A 20,120-nucleotide genomic window follows, 5' to 3' on the forward strand; every position below is an offset into this window, starting at 1 on the left:
TTATTGTACTAGAATAAACATCTCAATAAAAGTATTAATACAACAATTATTTTGATAAGAAAATAAATATACTAAACCAAAATACGAAAAAACAATTTCAGCAAAAAGTTCATAGTCATATAGTGTTGAACTTGTATATCAAATTAAAAAAAAAACTATATTAAATTTAGACAATTTTAACTTAATCCATCATAGTTTGTATCTAGATTTATACCGACTCATAATAGATATGTATTTGATTTGTTATGTCTAGATTTGACATTAGTAACTTTAAATAATATACTCTATTGTGTTATTTGAAAGGCTCCAAATCTATAAGGGTTTTCAAACACTAACCTTCTTGTTTGGATGAAGAATTTTTAGAAGAAAGTTAATTATTTTATAAGAATTATTTATTTATTTTGTAAACATATTTTTTATAAATTTAATAAATTCTTTTATACTAATTAATTATTTACTTTTTGTTATCGTAAGCACATGGGTCTCGGTAATAAAGAATTTAACTTCATTGGCAGCCACGTGGCCCAGGATGAACATGATTGTAGCATGGTCGTGGCGAGAGATGCTTACCAATATGTGATGCCAAAACTGATCTATTTCCCTTCTCCTTCTCACTTCTGTCACTCTGCTACAAATCCAAAAACCTCCAAATTGCGAGGTAAAATAATCCTCATCTGATTCGTCACTTTCTTACTTTCTTTCCATTGCAATTTCACTTATGTCTCCGTCACTTGCATTCATTTCACTCGATTTCGCTTTTGCATTAGCAGTTCAAAATTCAAGAGCGAGTTCTAGGGTTCCCCACTGCCATGGACCAGGCCGAATTAACCACCGAACAGGTACTTTCGGATCCGTTTCCTCCGTTTCCTCTCTATTCGTTTCTTCGTTCCTCGATCTGAAACCGATTGTGCTCGATTCCGTTTGGATTTAGTTCTCGTGCATTTTAATGTGTTGATTGTCGATGTCGATTGAATTTCTTCACAATGACATTGTGTCGAGTTTTCTTGAAGGTTCTGAGTAGGGACATTCCATGGGAGACCTACATGTCCACGAAGCTCATCTCTAGCACGAGCCTTCAGCTCTTAAGGCGCTATGATCACCGATCAGAGAGTCACAGAGCACAGTTGCTCGATGATGTAATTTTTTATTTTAAATTATTTTTTTAGGAAAGTAATAGTAAATCCTAGTTTGTTAATTGTTGTGCTGAGTTTTTAAACTTGATTTGATTGCAATTTTGATTTGAAGTAGATTTAATTTGTGATTCCCAAGTTTGTTGTCCATTGGAATTGAAAGTGCAAGTTCGATCTTTGTGTGGCAGGATGGTCCCTCTTATGTTCGCGTGTTTGTTCGTGTTATGAGTGATATTTTCAAGGAAGATACTGTAGAGTATGTTTTGGCACTGATAGATGAAATGCTTGCAGGTAAATTGTTGAAATTGGTCCATTTTTTTCTCTTTTGTTTGTTAACAGTGGCATTACCTTGAAATTATAATCTTTTGCAGCAAACCCTAAGAGAGCAAGACTTTTTCATGACAGTACCCTTGCAGATGAAGATACTTATGAGCCTTTCCTAAGTTAAGTATTTACTCAAATATGTTCTTTTGCATAATTATTAGATTTATTTGTTTTGGAGGTGAGACTAGACACACACATATATGACTGATTTTTGTATTGAATACCCAGTAATTTGTTTTTCAAATTGGGTACTTAACAAGTTAAACACTTTGGTTTATGTCCATTCTGATTCCTACCAGTTCTATAATACATGTCTTGTAAAGTTGAAATACGTATCCCATTGAGGGGGCTATATAGATTTTATTGACAGCATACATCATCATATGATGGAAAACATGTCGGTTGTTATGATAAAAGAAATAAGTTGAATGATCAAATAGAAGTAAACAAATATTTTAGGGATCAGTTAAAATTATCAATGTAATTGTAGGGACAAAATATAATTAAATATTTTCTGGGGATTTAAATCAAAATTTTATAAATTATTAGGTACCCAATTTTAATTTTTTTTATTGGGTACTTAAAAACAAATATTAGTCATATATATAGACCTAAAACTTATTTAAGCCTCAGCCAAACGGTTTTAAGAGTTTTCTTTGCAGGGAGTCTAATCATTGATGATAGTATATGTGTGTATGTAAAATACGTGCTTGTGGAAGATTGTGCTTTATATGGTCATTTGTAGTCTAGTATTATACCTTTCTTATGAACACAGAAACTGAAAGTCCGTCGCTTTGAATTACATTTTTTTGTCATTTCTTTTACAGAAGATTAAAAGCTATGTACACTTGTCATTTATATAATGTCATATGATTCTTGTGGATTTTGACCATTTTCTTTGTACTTCAAATTTATGATATACAAAAATTAAAAAGAAAAACAATATTATTCATCTTGCAGATTGCTCTGGAAAGGAAACTGGTTCATACAAGAGAAAAGTTGTAAGATCCTTGCTTTAATTGTTAGGTAATACAAACTCGAGATCTTTTCACATTTTAATTCAAAAATTCTCAGACTTGAATTAAATATCAGATTCCATTTCATACCTTACGAGTTATTAAAAAATTTCACCTTTTTCTGAATATAGTGTCAGGCCAAAAAATCAGAATGGTGTTGTGTCTAATGGAGATGCATCAGATGGAAAGAAGCCATTTACCACTATTGATGATGTTTTGATAGGATTAGTAAAATGGCTATGTGAACAGGTATGTGATACTGAAAATTGTTTGTATCTCTCTATGTCCACCGGATAAGAGTAATTCACGAATATGTTGACAATGCAACTAATCTTTCAACTTAGGGAGGAAGCTGCCACAATCACTTGACGTTTATGAAAATTTAGTTAGACTTGCAAGAGTGGCATTATTTTCTGAATTTGAACACTAAGTTATAGTTTGTACCACAGAATCAATTAAAAACTAGATGCATAAATATATGAACTCAGATCAATAGAAAGTTTATGAACACAGAAACTGAAAATCCGTCGCTTTAAATTACATTTTTTTGTCATTTCTTTTACAGAAGATTAAAAGCTATGTACACTTGTCATTTATATAATGTCATATGATTCTTGTGGATTTTGACCATTTTCTTTGTACTTCAAATTTATGATATACAAAAATTAAAAAGAAAAACAATATTATGGATGTTATGGATCCATTTCTATCTAATATGCATGCTTTCTTACTTCCATCTATAATTGATTTATTATATTTGTAGTTGAAGAAACCTTTTCATCCTACTCGTGGAGTCCCAACTGCTATCAATTGCCTATCAACACTGCTTAAGGAACCTGTGGTTAGGTCTTCCTTTGTTCAGGCAGACGGGGTCAAGTTACTCGTGCCATTGATTTCACCAGCATCCACACAGCAGTCCATTCAGGCAAGTTTGTTGGACTCTACCTCTGAGAATCTGAAAATTGAGTAATTGGATTTGTCTTTAGTTGGACTATTCCAATAGGATAGGTGCTTGGGTGGTAAGCATAGTATATCTAGCTATGTCTGTAAATACTTGCTAGAAATCGAAGAGTCTCTATTGCATTTAGTAAGAGATGGATAACTTATGCTTGGTGCTTCTTACCAAATAATACTTTTTTTATCAACATTGAATGAGTGATATCTGATTCTAGATACGTTGCCTTCAAAATTGAATTACCAGTAAAAATAATGAAATGTTATTGATGAATTTTTTTAGATTTCATGGGTTTCTTTTATAGGGAACAAAGGGAAATTAATTGACAAATTCCTCTGTAACAGCTTCTTTATGAAACATGTCTCTGTATATGGCTCTTATCCTATTATGAGCCAGCAATTGAATATTTGGCTACTTCAAGGACCCTTCCTCGACTTATTGATGTTGTTAAGAGTTCTACAAAAGAAAAGGTATTGCTTACTTGTTGAATTTATGTGCATCTCATTTTTTTCTTATAAACAAATTGTTGTTCATATTTCTCTATTTCTTACAATATCATTAGTAGTTATTGACTTATTGTTCTTTTATAGTTGTTAGCTTAGTTGTGCTAACTTTCTGTTATATCTCTGTCTGTAATAGTAGCAAGTAGATATTTAATTGTTTATAACTTTCTCTGGCATAGCATTCTAATGTTGGCATACTTGTTTTACAAGGTGGTTAGAGTTATTGTCTTGACTCTTAAGAACTTGATGTCAAAAGGGACATTGGGTGCTCAGATGGTTGATCTTCAGCTGCCACAAGTTGTCCAGAGTTTAAAAGCACAAGCATGGAGTGATGAGGTCAGATAATCAGGACCTACAATACATTAATGTCCTGTTGAACTTGTGTGCAATACCTCTTGCTATTTTGAGCCTTACCAGTAAATTTGCTGTCTTGTGACCTTGCAATCAGAGGTTCAATTCCTGCAAACAGTGTCTTCTTGCAGGATTAGGTGTTATGCACCTATGCCTACCCTCCCCAAACCCCATCCAGTGGAGCGGGGAGTCTTGTGCATTAGGTTGCCCCATTTTTGCATCTTGCCATTATTGAAGTATTTGCAGTCAGACCTAATATTTTAGTTTTTTTGTCATCCTAATCATAGTTTTTTTATATAACATGGCCTTTCATTATTATATATTATTTCTTGTCTTACGTTGTTATACAGGGCCTCTGTACTAAATAGTTAGATACACTTTCTGTTTTCTATGATGCATCACACTTTTAATGGCACTTAGCATTTGATGTCATGCATTTAATAGAAAAGGAAAGTCAGAATGACGGTTAGTGCTGAATTTACTTACCGGAATGATATGATGCTTCCTCTCAAATATTTATTGTTACTCAATAGATGAGTTGTGATGATATTACAATATTGTTGATGAAATTTGATTAATCTGTGATGCATTGCTTCCTGGGTTCACGTCAGTGACTCTCGTGCATCTTGGCCATTAGTAACTTATTCTCTCTATTTTCTGTTTGCATTGTAATCATTAATGCACAAGTGTACGTGAACCCTTATGTATGATACACCGATCACATTGCTAACTTTAATACACATGCTGGACATCCGTTTTTTCACTATTCTAAAGTGCCTTTTCCATTCTCTCCTGCATTTGGTTGAATTGGCACCCTTCTATGATTGGACTATATGTGTGTGTATGTGTGTGTGTATTACTGGAGCTTTATCACTTTATCTTAAATTACAAACTCAAAAATAGATAGCTATTTTTAACCTCTATTACCACATTTCCTTTTGAAATACCCAATTTTGTATTGCTAGCCCAACATTTCTATTGATTAGAAAAGTTTGTATAGGACTTGTTGGAGGCACTGAATTCTCTGGAAGAAGGGCTTAAGGATAATATTAAGAAACTAAGTTCTTTCGATATGTACAAGCAAGAAGTTCTCCTTGGCCATCTAGATTGGTCTCCCATGCACAAAGATCCCATATTCTGGCGAGAAAATATAACCAACTTTGAAGAAAATGATTTCCAGGTATATGTACATTTCTTCCTTTATGCTTTAGTTCAATTCTTATTTAAGAAAACTTGAAAATTTAGGCTGAGGAAAATAACAAGGGTTTATATTTGATTAACTTCTTTTATAGATGATTTTGAATATATAAATTTTAATTGTCAATTTAAATAATTCATAATGATGTTCAATATACATATATATATATAAATACATATATACATATATATACATATATATATATACATATATATATATATATAAATATTACTTTGTCCTACATTTTGAAGATTATAAGTATCACGGTATCCGTTTGGTGTATGTTTTAGTGTCCGTGATACACCTCTTATACTTTTCTTTTCAAGACAGTATGGAATTACTTGATGTTGTGTTCCATGATAGAATATGCCCTCACACGAATGAGTCTGAGTCTTAGCATTACATAATTGTGCAAGCTATTTATGTTTTGTTTCTTATAGTATTTGTGAGAGTATCAAAATGGATGATGTTTTGCAACATGATATGAATTTTCAATTGATAATTGGTGTCTACTATGACGCTTATGTTAGAAAAAAAGGCTGAGTTCAAGAGGGGGTGAATTAAACTTTCAAAGAATTTAGAATTTTTTTACAAACGAATGAATTATTAACTTTGAATCAATAAATACTATTTTCAATGTTCTTTAATATTCCATAACCATGCAATATGAATATAATTCATATGAGTTATAAGAGATAAGGAAAAGAGAATAACATCAAGAATTATACTGGTTCACCCTTACAAGAGTTGCATCTAGTTGCTTAATCACCTCAATTAAGCTAATCTATTAATATCAAGTTTTTAGACAAGAAATACAATACAATACAATATCTTGAACCCTACTAGATCTTTTACACCTTGTGAAATCCTATCTCAAGAAAACTCTTTTGACAGTCCTAGTCAAGAACAACCAACAACAAAGAAAACAATTTGGATTGAATCACCTTGACAATTAAGTTCAAAGAATAACTCCCCCTAGAAGCAATGCTAGGTGATTCTCAACAAGAATGAGTTGCAACGCTTGAATCTTGATCTTTAGAAGGATTTTTCAGAATGAGAACTCAAGGAAAGTTTTTCAGTCAATTAAAAATAGAATTCTAATGTATAACAAAATGGTGTATAAAAAACTATTGAGTTTTCTATTAGAAGAGAAAAGATAGAAATCAATTATGCTGAATTGATATTTTCAACAGGTTGAAAATCTTTTTCAATTGATTGAAACATTGCAAATTGAGTTTCTAAAAGAATTTTCAATTAGTTAAAGTGAGTTTCAATTGCAATCACTTGAATTGACTTCTTTAGTGGGTTTAAATTTAATAGATTGATTCGCATTTCAATCTGTTGATACAGTGTGAAATTGGTCTTTAAAAACTTGTTTTAATCAATTGAAATGTTTAAGCTTGTGTTTTCTACCAAGCTATGGACATTTCAATATATTATAAGAGATTTTAATCATTTGAAATTTGTTTACTTTCATTTAAACCAAGTGAAATCATGTAAAAACTCCTGAAAACAATTTCACACTCACTCAAACAAACCCTAAACCTAAGAATTACAACTCAATAAGACTCGAACAATAAAATCATCTAATCTTTATCAAGGTTGAGGCAAACTCCATCACGTCTTCATCTTCAAATGGTTGGAGACATCAAATCATATATCTTCAAATCTATTAACGTTTGATTGGTGGGTAATACATTATAGATGATCGCAGCTGACTGGATCTCTACTTTCTTTCTACTGTCATTAAGTTATGGCCTAAAGAGATGAAATATGTTTAGTTAATTTATTTCTGTATAATTATTATTATGGTGAGTCCTAAAGGCATTGTGGCTGAAACTTATTCCGTGGTCCAAAATCTTTCCTTTTATAAAATCAAGTAACTTTTTAACTGATGTGCGAAAGAATTTATTGGTTCTGTGTTGCGGTATTGTTACTTGATTTCGTCGTGTTAGATGATGGTGTTTGGAAAGTAGATAGATATGATATTCATCTCAAAGTCAATATACATTATACTGTACCGAAATATGGTAAATGAAATTTAAAATGTTTTGTTCCTTTGAGGGTGCTTGTGGATCCCATCAAATGAGACATGCGTACTATAAAACAATATTTCGTTGCAATCCTTATCGATAAGGAAAAACATTTTTATAGCGAAAACGGGTGATTATGCTATATGAAGTGCCATTTGATAATGCTAGAAAGGAAAGATGATGATAGTGTAATCTTTTTGTGTACTACCTATCCTAAACATTGTTCTGATCATCTATTATTTATTAATACTAACTTCATCTGTTGCAGATCCCAAGGGTCCTAATAACAATTTTGGACACTTCCAGTGATCCAAGGACTCTGGCAGTTGCTTGTTATGACATTTCACAGTTTATCCAGCACCATCCTGCTGGACGGATAATTGTGACAGACCTCAAAGCCAAGGAACGGGTGATGAAACTTATGAACCATGAAAATGCTGAAGTTACCAAGAATGCACTACTCTGCATCCAGCGGCTTTTCTTAGGTGCAAAGTATGCGAGTTTCTTGCAGGTTTAATTCTGTTTTGTGGGGTGGGTGCCCTGCTGGATGCACTTAATTCCATCAACTTGACTGCTATCTCAAAAATTGGGTCGGTTCTCGTGTACAAGGCTTATTCATTGCTTTAGTAATTAATTTATTGTTGTGTATGGCATATTAAGATTTCGGTTTCAACAGTAGAAGAAATTTTATGTGAGAAATAATAAGTATGCATGATATTCTGCTGCCGAATAAAACAAGTTTTGTAATTAAATACTGGAAGTTGTGCTTGTAGTAATGTTGAATTTGTTAGAAAACAAAATTTATTATTTAATACGAGCTATCAGATTGAGTCAAGGGGTCAGAACCAATGGACAAATAAATGTTTATTTTAAATGATTAAAATATTTAGATTTATAATAAATATTTTATAATGTTATATATTTTATTTTTAGTTATTGATAATTTCTTTCAGAAATATCGAAGTGTAAGTTAGAAATAATTATATGTTAAAAAGAGAATTGGTAAATAACATTTACATTTTTAATTTTAAAATAGAAATTTATTTTTTATACCTTTAATAAACTGATTTTTTATTTCTTTTTATAAATTATATAATATATATTCGTATATCCTATCCTCCATTTTTAGATATAATAGATATAATACGTATCTCCGTTTTATGTGGTAAGAATGGTTGCGTTGTGATGTCGCGTTAAAAAAAAAAAGGAACACCAGTGTTCTTTTCTTCTTCTTTTTTCTCTTTCTCTTTCTCTCTCCATATTCTCTTCTCTCCCTCTCTCTTAATTTTCTCTTTCAATCTTTATCTATTTTAGAATCTGATCAGACCACGTTGTAGTTGGCGAGTTAAGGAACATTTCTATCCGATCAGGTTTCCAAACAGAGTAACTTCATTTTTACTCTAAATATCCTTTGTTCTCTGTTTTTCCTTAGGATTTAGTCATCAATCTTGGTGGGGTCAGTTGAGAAGTTTAATCTTCTCAACTTATTTTATTATATACTAAATTTTTGTTCTGTTTGGATAACTTGCATTAAATCCGTAAATCTTGAAGCTTATCCAGATTGTGGGGAATAAAATTCTAGAAGTTGCTTGGAAAGCAAACAATTGAGGTAAGGGAAGCTAAATTTAATTTTTAATAGCACCCTAGGATAGAAGATATGAATGTGGAAGGGACGTGGTCCCAATATTCAATTTTTCTTGCATGGATGTTGTGTATTTATATATTGGGTTATTTGTTTATATATTATTTAAATCTGTAAAAATATTATATTTTGATGGTTTAATATTTAAGTGTTATTTTTTTTATGTTAATTACGCTTTTGAATATTGTTGATAAGTTTTTTTAATGGTATTGTATGACAAAATGATATGGAATTGAATTCATACATTTGGGATAATGTTTGGACTGATGTTTGTTGTTTATTAAGTATTGATGCCTTGTGGTAACAAAGATCTTTGACCTTCACTGATGATCTAAATCACATAAACTAAGATATCAGGTGGTGAGAAGCTGATGGGAGAGTTCATGCACACCGTGACATATGAGATGCACGGCTTGGATTGTATTGAACTTATCCTGATCCTTTCTGTTGGATTCGTTGGTAATCTTTGGATCAGTTGTTAGTCTCTGGTAGGACTTACTTAATACGGGTCTTCCGAAGACGTTGTTTGTTTAATATTCTGAATGTGTAGATTCATGTGAGATTTATATGATCGTTTTATTGTTGAGATTTGAAAAAGATTGAATAATTTGAGAAATTGATCATGTAACTTGGTTTTCTCTTTTGATTTAATTGTGTATATTATAAAATTCTATTTTCACTAGCTTACCCTTGTTTTTCTTGTTGTGTTTAAGGATGACTGTATTACGTACACGAACAGATGATCTTACAGGTGTTTGAGGATTTGAAGAATTTTAGGATGTTGATTTTGAAACTTATATCGTAAATACCTGGAGGTGGTGCTTGTTGTCGGTTCCAGAACTTCAAGGTGGCAGCTCTGACGACATGCGGCGTGAGTAGTGCAACAACTGCCACATCATCACGGTTGCGCCACCACGCTTTAACTCAAATTTACTTTCGTGTTCTAATATTTAACCCTGTCTTTGAATTGGATTCTTTATTGTTGGTGGGGTACTGGGAGGCAGGGATGATTTGGAATAATGAGGATTTAGGATTTTGACTCCCTGTTATTTAGATGAAAGTTGATAAATTTATGTGTACAACTAATTTGTCTTTAATTGTAATGAATTTATTACATTTACTAAGAATTATAAAAACACTTTATTATTTTTAATTCTATTAATTATTTTATATTTCTAATTTAGTGTGAATTTTTTTAATGTATACAAACCTACCAGTTCATTCTTAAGTATAATTAATGAACAATTTGTAATGGATAAAAGAAAAAATATTTATTATTTATTATATATTTTAATATCTTCTGATAAATATATTGTATAATTATTTTCTTTCAATATCTATAAAAAATTAAATATTTAATTCTAAAATTATACTAAACTTTTTAAATACTTTTTTCACAATTCTTACAGTTATCGTAATTATTATCATATATTTATTCATTCTTTAAATCAAAATTATACATATTTTAAATAAAAAATCAATAACATGTTATTTTTCATATAACATAATTTTGTCAGTGATATTAATCCTATCTATTACGAACTTTCAAATTATTCTCCATTCAAATAGATTCACTTTTTCTTTCCATTAAAATCGATCTACCTTTTTTCAATCTAAACAATATTATTTTTTATTCTTTTTTCTTTATTTGCCTTTTCACCCCTGTTCCAATACAAATAAAACATAAATTATAGCTAGCTGAATTTCTTCATACATATTTACAAAGATAAAAACATAAGTGATGTGTCCATTTTCTACATGAATATTAGAGTTGTTATAAAATATAAAAGATAACCAATAATAATATTGAATACCGATGAAGATGATATTATATATATAAACATTGTCTCAATGAAAAAAAAATGTAACTCATAAACAAAAGAAGATGAAGAAATCATAAAAAAAAATGAAAAAACTTGATTAAGAAGCTATGAAAGCACAAGGAAATTTTTCCAAACTTCTACCTATTTCATAATAAGTTTCTATTCTAAAAAAATTCTAAATTTAAACTCATGGTACATAAACCCTTAAAATACTCAAATCCTTTTTATATAAACTCATAACTCATTAAAGCTACATAAAACTTTCCCATTTTCTGTGTTTTATCTTCCACGCTAGACATTAAAAAAATTGACAATTTGTTATGCAGTCTAGTATTCAGTCTTAAAAAGTCTCGTGTTCAATTTCACTTTAGAGTCCTTTAGTACAAGTCTAAAAACTTTAAACAATCAAGAATAATTATTTCTAAAACTTATCAAATTTATTCAATTCTTCTAGTTTCTAAAACAAATATAATTGTTTCAGACAAGAGACTTAGAACATTTAATATAACTAAAAATAAGTGTACTTTTAACTAGTATGTGATCTCTTTCCACTAACATCTTGAGTATATATATATATATATATATATATATATATATATATATATATATATATATATATATATATATATATATAGCTTCGTTGTGCCTGGTCTTATAATTGACGCATCTTTCTCATAAATGTGTTTCTTTACTTCTATGCTTATTACTTAGAATTTCCACTATTTGTCCTTAATGTGGCATAAAAACCCTTTTAAACAAGATCGGCATATGATTCCCTCAATATACTTCATCGGGCTTGGCCCATATCACTACAACCTACTAGCCTACGTAAGCCAATAAGGTTAAAAGTCAAATTAATTATGACCATCTCCAATCGATCTACATGTCCCCTAACCTCAGATTCAGCCCATGTCACTACAATAATACATAACAATATGTTTAAATATTTAAAACATTAAATCTACTCATAATTAATCCTTAGATTGGTATAATTTTTTACTAAAACAAAGTTCTAACTAAAAAAAATGCAAGATCAATGATATACTAAATAAAATGCAAGGTTAATTTTCTATTATATAGATATATAAAACATTTATGAGTCTCTCAAACCTAAGCCATCACTTAACAATTGATGGGAATCCCTCCTTATTTTAATGGAAACCATGATCAATGAATCTTGATAATTGATCAATTGAATATTCACCATGTGTGAGATTAGAAATCCTAGAGAGACATTGTATTTCATCATTGTTGTGCGAGATTTAGTGTTATCTCATAAAATGAGAGAAACAAATACTGTAATCATACGTAAAATCATTTTTTGGATTAGGTGCTGCGAGTTTTATTTCAGGAAAGTTTTCCCACTTTAAAATTTTTCGATATCATTATTCTATTTAGCTCAATTTTCTATTATCTGCTTATTGTTTTCGCAAATATTCATTTTGTATCTACGTTAAAGAGAGAGAATTACTTCTGATTTAACAACAATATTATTAAATAATAAAAAAATTTATCAATGAAATTCTTAACATCTAAATTTATAATAAAAAATTATTTAAACCCATATTTTTTCCTTCTCAGTGAAGGTAAACTTCCCATTGGAATGTGATGACAATAATTCCTTTTAGTCCTTCAAGTGAATACGATAACCTTATCGTGGGACCATATAATTTAAATTTAGTGGTGCAACAAACTTTGAACTCGAAATTATTTTGACAAAGAAAACAGCGACTCCGTTTTAAATTAAAGCTGTTTTTTTCAACTTTACAATAAGTTCAAATAGAACATTAGTCAAATAAATAATAAATAAAAAACTGTGATGGAATTGTATTGAAAATCACAAAAAATAATTTGTTTGTTTTTAAATTTAATATCATTTAAAAGCAATAAAAAAATACCCAAATTCTACTATGAAAAATAGAATAACTTTTTCAATATTTCGATTTTGGTTCCAGTTTCTCAATAATGTTTAATGTAAATCATTATTAGCACATGGCTCACATGTCCAGAAAATGCTTTTGAATTGTGGTCTACAATTGTAACGACAATTTTAAATCATCATAAAAAAGAGTATACTATTTTTCTTATAGTTAAATTACCTAAGAATACCTTTTTTTTTATCAGCAAATTACCTAACTAGTAATTCATTTTTGAATGAATAAGTGTTTATCATATAAATATTTGTCTATGAATTATGCTAATAATTAAAAAAAATAAAGCTTAAACTGGTTTATTTTAAATATATTTGGAATATTTATGAAATATATATGATTATAATTGATCGAGTGATTAAATATATATATTTTATTTATTTATTTTAAATATTTTAAAAATATTTCATCCTAGATTTACAAATTTATAAATACAAATTAATTTTATAGAAAGTCTTTTTCAATTTTCTTATTCAATTTATAAATATAAATACAGTTTTTTTTTCTAGTTTTTCTAACTTAGCCTCAAAATTTTCTGCAGATGAATATTCTCTGGATCTTCACTAAAGATTCGGTTAAATTAATTCTTAGAAGTTGAAACTCAGCTTTATGAGAATATCAAATCACATTTAAAAAAAAATAAAAATACGTTTCATTCTTATAATACGATAAAAAAAGAAAACTAATCAATTAAAGCCTACATTGCATGTTATTTTCTTCAGTTTTGGTGCATATGTTATCATCACCTTGCTTTAGCTTTAGATGGTAAAAATACAATGGATGCCTTGCAACTATTTTTTTCCTTCAGATGAGCTTCAAATCCTTTAGCGATTAATTTATTCAGCATAATTAAGATGAATATTTGATTGTTAAAAACTATAAATCATAAAAGGACTCATTAAATAAAAAATAAGAGTAATAAACTTTTATAATTTTGAATAAATTTAGTTAATAATAAGAATATATTCAAAAAACCGTGTGATATATGTGTTGGCAATATTTTTCATGGTTAACACCTTCTATTTGTATAGACGAATATCCTAGGTTGAACTTGATAAAAATACCATTAGTTTAAAATGGATTGAATTAAACTTTTAGTCCTTTAATAAAAATAATTTTTTAAATTCATATGGGTTATTTATCTTTTAAATTTAGACCAATTTAATATTTTTAAAATAGTGGTCGTTTATTTATTTATTTTGAGTTGTAATTTTGAACCATTTTTTAGAGTAGTGAAAATTGTCTCATTAGATTTATCAACGAAACTCACCAAATGTTAAAAAATAACTATGACCAAGAAAAAGTAAGTCACGTATCAGTAGTGGTGAAAAAAAATAATCTAATACTATATTTTTCAGTTACTTTACACTCATTCTCTTGCTTAACTTTCACATTTTTTATACTATTTCTTGTTCGAACATCAGTTCGATTCTATAGTTTTTATGTAGAGGAATCTAATGAAACAAATTTCGTGTCGTATACATTAGTCAAAAATGGATTCAAAATTGAAAAAATAAATATTTTGAAGGGTAAAATTGATCCAAATATAAAAGTTATAAAACCAAAATAAATTTTTAAAAGATGAAGGAAAAAAATAAAATAAAAGACAAAAACATAATTTAGTCTTTAAAGTATATTGGTGAAAAGAAAACAAAAATCTATTACCACTTAAGAATGAGTATAAAACGTGCCTTATTTCAGAATAGAACAAGTAGTGGCTGGAATGGCCTCCATCTACATATTTACATTAAATTTAAACTTGAAGTTCTGAAACATCATCCATTAAACTCTGCAATCGGTTTGGATTGAAATGAAAAAGAGGCACAGCACATAGAAATGAAGGGATCATTGACTAAGCCATCATTTGGTAAAACTCATCGAAATCAAGGACACCATTGTGATCAATGTCAAAGGCACCGATCATGGCAACACACTCATCATAGGATCTGTCATCTCCAAGACGGTGCAACATCCTCTGCAACCCCTTTGGGGTGATGCAACCACACCCTTCTTTCTCCCACACAAACATCTCAAAAGCCTTTCTTAGATCCCCCTCATCGCCATCACCACCACCCCTCTTCATCAGCTTGGTGAAATCCTGCAAGTCCAACATGTTATCCCCATCGGAATCGAGGTCATGGATCACCCCTTCAACCTCCTCATGAGACATGTGCTCCCCAATGGACCCAAAGTACGACCTTAGATCATAGGCAGAGATTTTCCCATCTCCATCACCATCCAAGTGATGAAAAGCTTCCGTGAGGCCGTTTACCTCTTTCTTCTTTGGGGTTGTGCATGTTGACATGGGGGAACGTGGAGAAGCATTTGATGAGTGTGATGATGAGTTGGAGGATCTTGATGTTGGGCGATGAAGGCTTAACTTAAGAGTTTTGTTGGAGAACCACTTGGAAGGCTTGAAAATTCTATCAGTAGCCATTAGAGTGTTATGGAATATGGAGTGAGAGGGTAGAAGTAGGTTTTAATAGAATGAAAGAGGCAGAGAAAAGGTTTTAATAGAATGAAAGAGGCAGAGAAAAGGATTGAGACGTGTTATGTTCTGTGATGGATATGGAGTTGCTGTGAAAGTGGGTGAGGGGGCAGAACCAAATGTGAATAAAGATTACGTAACTCATGTTGTTGGTGCAAGGAAAGTGCATGGTAGTTTCCGACTGGGTCCCAAAATAAGTGGATGGAACAGTTTTCTCGTAAAATCAATTCATTTCTCAGTCTTTTCCTCAATCTATCCCCACACTCTACTGTTTTTAGGCCTACGTTATTTCTGGTCTATTTCCAACATTTTTAGCTACAAACTACAAACAAAATAATTATCATACTTTTTTTCATTTTTATTTCACAATATCTACATAAATATAAATTATTTTAAATAAATGAAATAATTATATGGTTAATAAAAAAATTAGTGTCAGCTTAAACTTTGAAAAGGTAAAAAGTAATTTAAATCCAACACTTGGAAGGAATGAAGGATATATTTATCACTATTTTTTACTATATAATTTATTACAGTCCTTATTTGCCTCTTTTTCTTATGTATACACTGTAAGGGGCTAATTATTAAATGATTATGATTCCTTCTTCGTTGAAATAATTAGAATATCATTTGCTTTACTATTTTTTTTAGCTTGTACGTCTTTCCTTAAAAACAAAGGTTGAGTAAAACACATTTTTTAAATCACCTTAATAAATTGAGTATTTTGGTTTTATAAAAGAAAAGGAAAAAAGGAATTTAAAAGAAAATTCAATGCATGAACATTTAGAAAAAAGAATGTGACTTTTCATCCCTGTCTCCACTCTCCTCTCTTTTCCATCTCTTATCTCGTTGTTTAATATCTCTATAAGTTTTGGACCTTGGACCAATAATAGAATATGGTTATAATAAAGTAGAATAAATTATCTGAGAGTTTCTTCCTGTACCCTTAAGTTTTTCTTCCTGCACCCCACAAGTATTTGAGAAATAAGATACATTACAAGAAAATCATGAAATAGAAACCAATTTTTAAAAACCAAAATAATTAGTTGCAATAGTAACTAAATTAGAGACCATTTTAGAAATTAAAACAAATATTGGTTTCTAAATAAGTTTCTATTATTGCTAAATAGTTTCTAAATTGGTATCTAATTAGCAACCAAGTTTTTAGAGACCAAATTTAAAAACTAAATAATTGGTAGTTAAAACTTTGGTTGCTAATTAGATACCAATTTAGGATCTATTTAACAATAATAGAAACTAATTTAGAAAACAATTTTTTTTTTTAGTTTCTAAAATGGTTTCTAATTTAGTTACTATTACAACTAATTATTTTGGTCTCTAAAAATTGTTTTTTATTTCATGATTTTCTTGTAATGATAAGCACTTTAAATTCTTTAAAGATATCTAATTCTCCATGGTAGATGTGTCTTATTGGGTCCATGTGTTAATTCTTTATAAATTAAATTTGATAACACATCTTTAGAAATAAAGATATTATAATTGAGAAAAGTTAAAAAGTAAATATTAATTTAAGATACTTGAATGTAAATGATTATAATGAAATAATTAAGAATGTTGAGGTAACTTGTCTATATGTAGCATGAGTTTGATTTGGTTACTTTTGTTTTTTAATTTTTTATAATATTTTTATATAATAACATGTAATTGTTGAATTATGAATTATGAGATATTATTTTAACTAAATGTTATAGTTCATAATAATACCACGAGTTTTAAATATTACTATGTTTTGAAAATTTATGTAGATCTTTATAAGTTTTAACAATTATTACATAATGAAAATCTAATATTAATAGAAGACAGTTTCTAATGATCACAAACAAAAACTAACACCTTATATTTCTTTTTATTCAAAATCTCACACTTATGGGCATAAAAGCAATTCAATACTTTCTTATTAAAATTAGTGAGAAACTAGGTTACTTTAGTAACTAGAAAAAATTTAACCACTAAACCAAACAAATTCTTTAATATTATTATAATTTTTATTATGCTTATTATATTAATAATAATAAAAATATTAAAAATATTAACAATATTAAAAATATTAATAATATTAAAAATCTTAACAATATTAAAAATATTAATAACATTAACAATATTAAAAATATTAAAAATACTAACAATATTAAAAATATTAACATTAATAATATGAATATAATATTAATAATATTAATATAATATTAATAATAATATTAATTATAATATTAATATTAATATTAATAATAATATTAATAATAATATTATTAATAATATTAATAATATTAATAATATGAATAATACGAATAATATTAATAAATATTAATAATATGAATATAATTTATTTTATTATTATTAATATTAATTATATTAATATGTATAAATTATATTAATAATAATAAGTATATTAAAAATAATAATATAACCAAATTTTTTTTATATAATTTGTTGATATCAATGTATTGTTTCTTTTCCCTCGGGGAGATCCCAATAAATTGAGGAGAAAGTGAAAAGTCCTAAAATTTTCCTCCAATTAAGATTGAAACTCATACTTAAATAAAATAAAATACATAAAAGAAAAAGACAAACAAATATATTATATTAAAATTTAATTATTTTTTTCTAAATTTAAAGATACTCCTACCTTGCCGAAGATACTTTAAGTTAAATATAAAAAAAATTAAAATTAGATGGCTGGAAAAAAGGTCCGCGTTTAGTAGCTTATTATTTCCTTATATCTAATTTCACCAGGCCTACGTAAGTACGAGTAAAAAAATGCACTGTGCACCACACAAAAGTATTGAATATGGATAAAAATAAATTCTAATCTCTATTACTGTTTTTTTATACAGATATATTTTAAGTAAAAGCTCCAAATGTACTTACATTTTATAAATATTAGTGACATCAATTTATTAAAATTATTAAACATAGTAACTTACTTTAAGTCTGTCAGTAACAATATTTCTTCCTTATTTTTATTTAACTTTGTTTTTTTAATCTATTTTTACATATATTTTCTAATTTCATTGTTTTTTATTTATGTATTCCTTTTTACGAAAAAGAGGGAATTGATTGGTTTTGGGGCTGAAGTTGTAGCTACCATTCCTCAACTAACAAATATTAAACAAAGCTCACAGGTACTATAACTATTTTTTAATGCATCTAACGTTCTTAACAATGGATTAATTGTGCATGACCTTTGCAGAGGGTCGATTAAGTTAAATTTGCAGTAATAATATGGTTTGACATTCTATGAAACATGTAGGGTATAAGTGAAAGAGGGAATTATGAAAGAATAAAATCTTAATTTGTTCTCTCCTGAGAGTAGTTCGAATAAAATTTTATAAATAATTTATCGTATCCAACATTTATCAATTTGTTCTCTAAATTTATATAACTTATTTATGTTCGTGATTAATTTAAACAAGTATTAACATTTAATAGATTAAAATACTATATAATTAAATTTAGTGATAATAATATATCAGGTATATTTAGGGACTAAATAATTATTTTAATAATGTGGTTAAATATTGTTGTAAGAGCTGTTTTATTTATATTAAAGATATTATTTTAAAGTAAATAAAAATAAAAAATATTTGAAAAAGTTTATAAATAAGTTTAAAATAATTTATTTTTCATTTTAACTAACATTTTTTTTTAAATATTTATTTTTCTAGACCCTTTTTCCAAAGTTCTTGTTAATCAATCCTTCTTTATTTGAATAGATTACATTGAGCAATCAACCATGTATAGATTAAGATATACAGACAACATTCTTGTGTTCTACTATTGATTTTATCATTTTTTATTTTCTTTTTGAAATTGGGAAGTTGGTATGCATAGGATATATATTGAATTAGATTAATTAATGGTATGAATAAATAGAATATGTGTTATTTTGGCTCAATTACAATGTTGAGTGGAGAGTTTTAGGTTGGATGAGTAGTTTTGCATTGTGAGATGTTTTAATTAGTTAAAAGATGTTGGAAATTTTAAGATTGATATTATTGTATAAAATGATTGTTGTATTTTTTTTTCATATCTCATTTTAGTGTTGAACTATAACTCAAATGTCGTTTAAGTGATGTATAATTACTACATGCACTGAATATAATTGCTCAAGTGTCACGTGGTTGATTAAATAATAATGTTTATCGATCAAGATATAATTTGATACCTAAAAGAGAGAATTGTCAAAACAATTCTCTCTCCTTTGAAATTCTCACTGCTTAAGTAACAAGTGGTCATTTAAGCAATAGAATATCAAAATTTTGGAAAGGGTTCTAAAACTTAGTGGCTTGCAAACCAAGTCACTTTGTTCAAAGAACAACGTGACACTTGAGCAAGGGAGAGTTAATATTCATTCTTTTTTACTTTGGATTTGGTTGTCCATTCAATTAGAGAACACTAGAGTAAGTCAAATCAATTATCTCTCCTTTAAAGTTAATGTTGCTCAAACAACATTAGTGCACTTAAGTGATATAAGTGATCACTCAACCAATGATTCCAAATTTTTGTAATTGTTCATTTTTATAAGTTATCTATAACTTTTTGAAATACTTTAGACATGACTTCCACCAAATCAAGTATAAGAGCTACTAGATTGTTATTCTTATTAATGAAAATAACTAGTAGTGAGACGAAACGAATGAAAATTATAACATATGATTTTATTCGAAGATATGATTTTATCTTAACATGTGATATTATATGACCTAAA

General features: G+C 28.4%; 2 protein-coding genes across 2 annotated transcripts; one reads left to right on the forward strand and one right to left on the reverse strand.

Moving 5' to 3' along the window:
* Positions 1-346: 346 nt before the first annotated feature.
* LOC137808366 (vacuolar ATP synthase subunit H family protein) lies at positions 347-8,322 on the forward strand. Its single transcript, XM_068609441.2, has 12 exons — positions 347-658; positions 771-839; positions 1,011-1,136; positions 1,319-1,421; positions 1,502-1,572; positions 2,413-2,480; positions 2,602-2,719; positions 3,234-3,395; positions 3,770-3,895; positions 4,139-4,264; positions 5,280-5,459; positions 7,779-8,322. The coding sequence occupies exons 2-12, from the start codon at positions 810-812 to the stop codon at positions 8,025-8,027; spliced, it is 1,359 nt and encodes a 452-aa protein (XP_068465542.2). The 5' UTR covers positions 347-658; positions 771-809; the 3' UTR covers positions 8,028-8,322.
* Positions 8,323-14,546: 6,224 nt separating this feature from the next.
* CML41 (calmodulin-like 41) lies at positions 14,547-15,558 on the reverse strand. The gene has a single exon (XM_068609442.2). It carries the CDS (start codon positions 15,341-15,343, stop codon positions 14,759-14,761), a length of 585 nt encoding a protein of 194 aa, XP_068465543.1. The 5' UTR covers positions 15,344-15,558; the 3' UTR covers positions 14,547-14,758.
* Positions 15,559-20,120: the final 4,562 nt, after the last annotated feature.

This window comes from Phaseolus vulgaris, chromosome 3 (assembly GCF_051622355.1).
Source record: "Phaseolus vulgaris cultivar YP4 chromosome 3, ASM5162235v1, whole genome shotgun sequence".
NCBI lineage: Eukaryota > Viridiplantae > Streptophyta > Magnoliopsida > Fabales > Fabaceae > Phaseolus > Phaseolus vulgaris.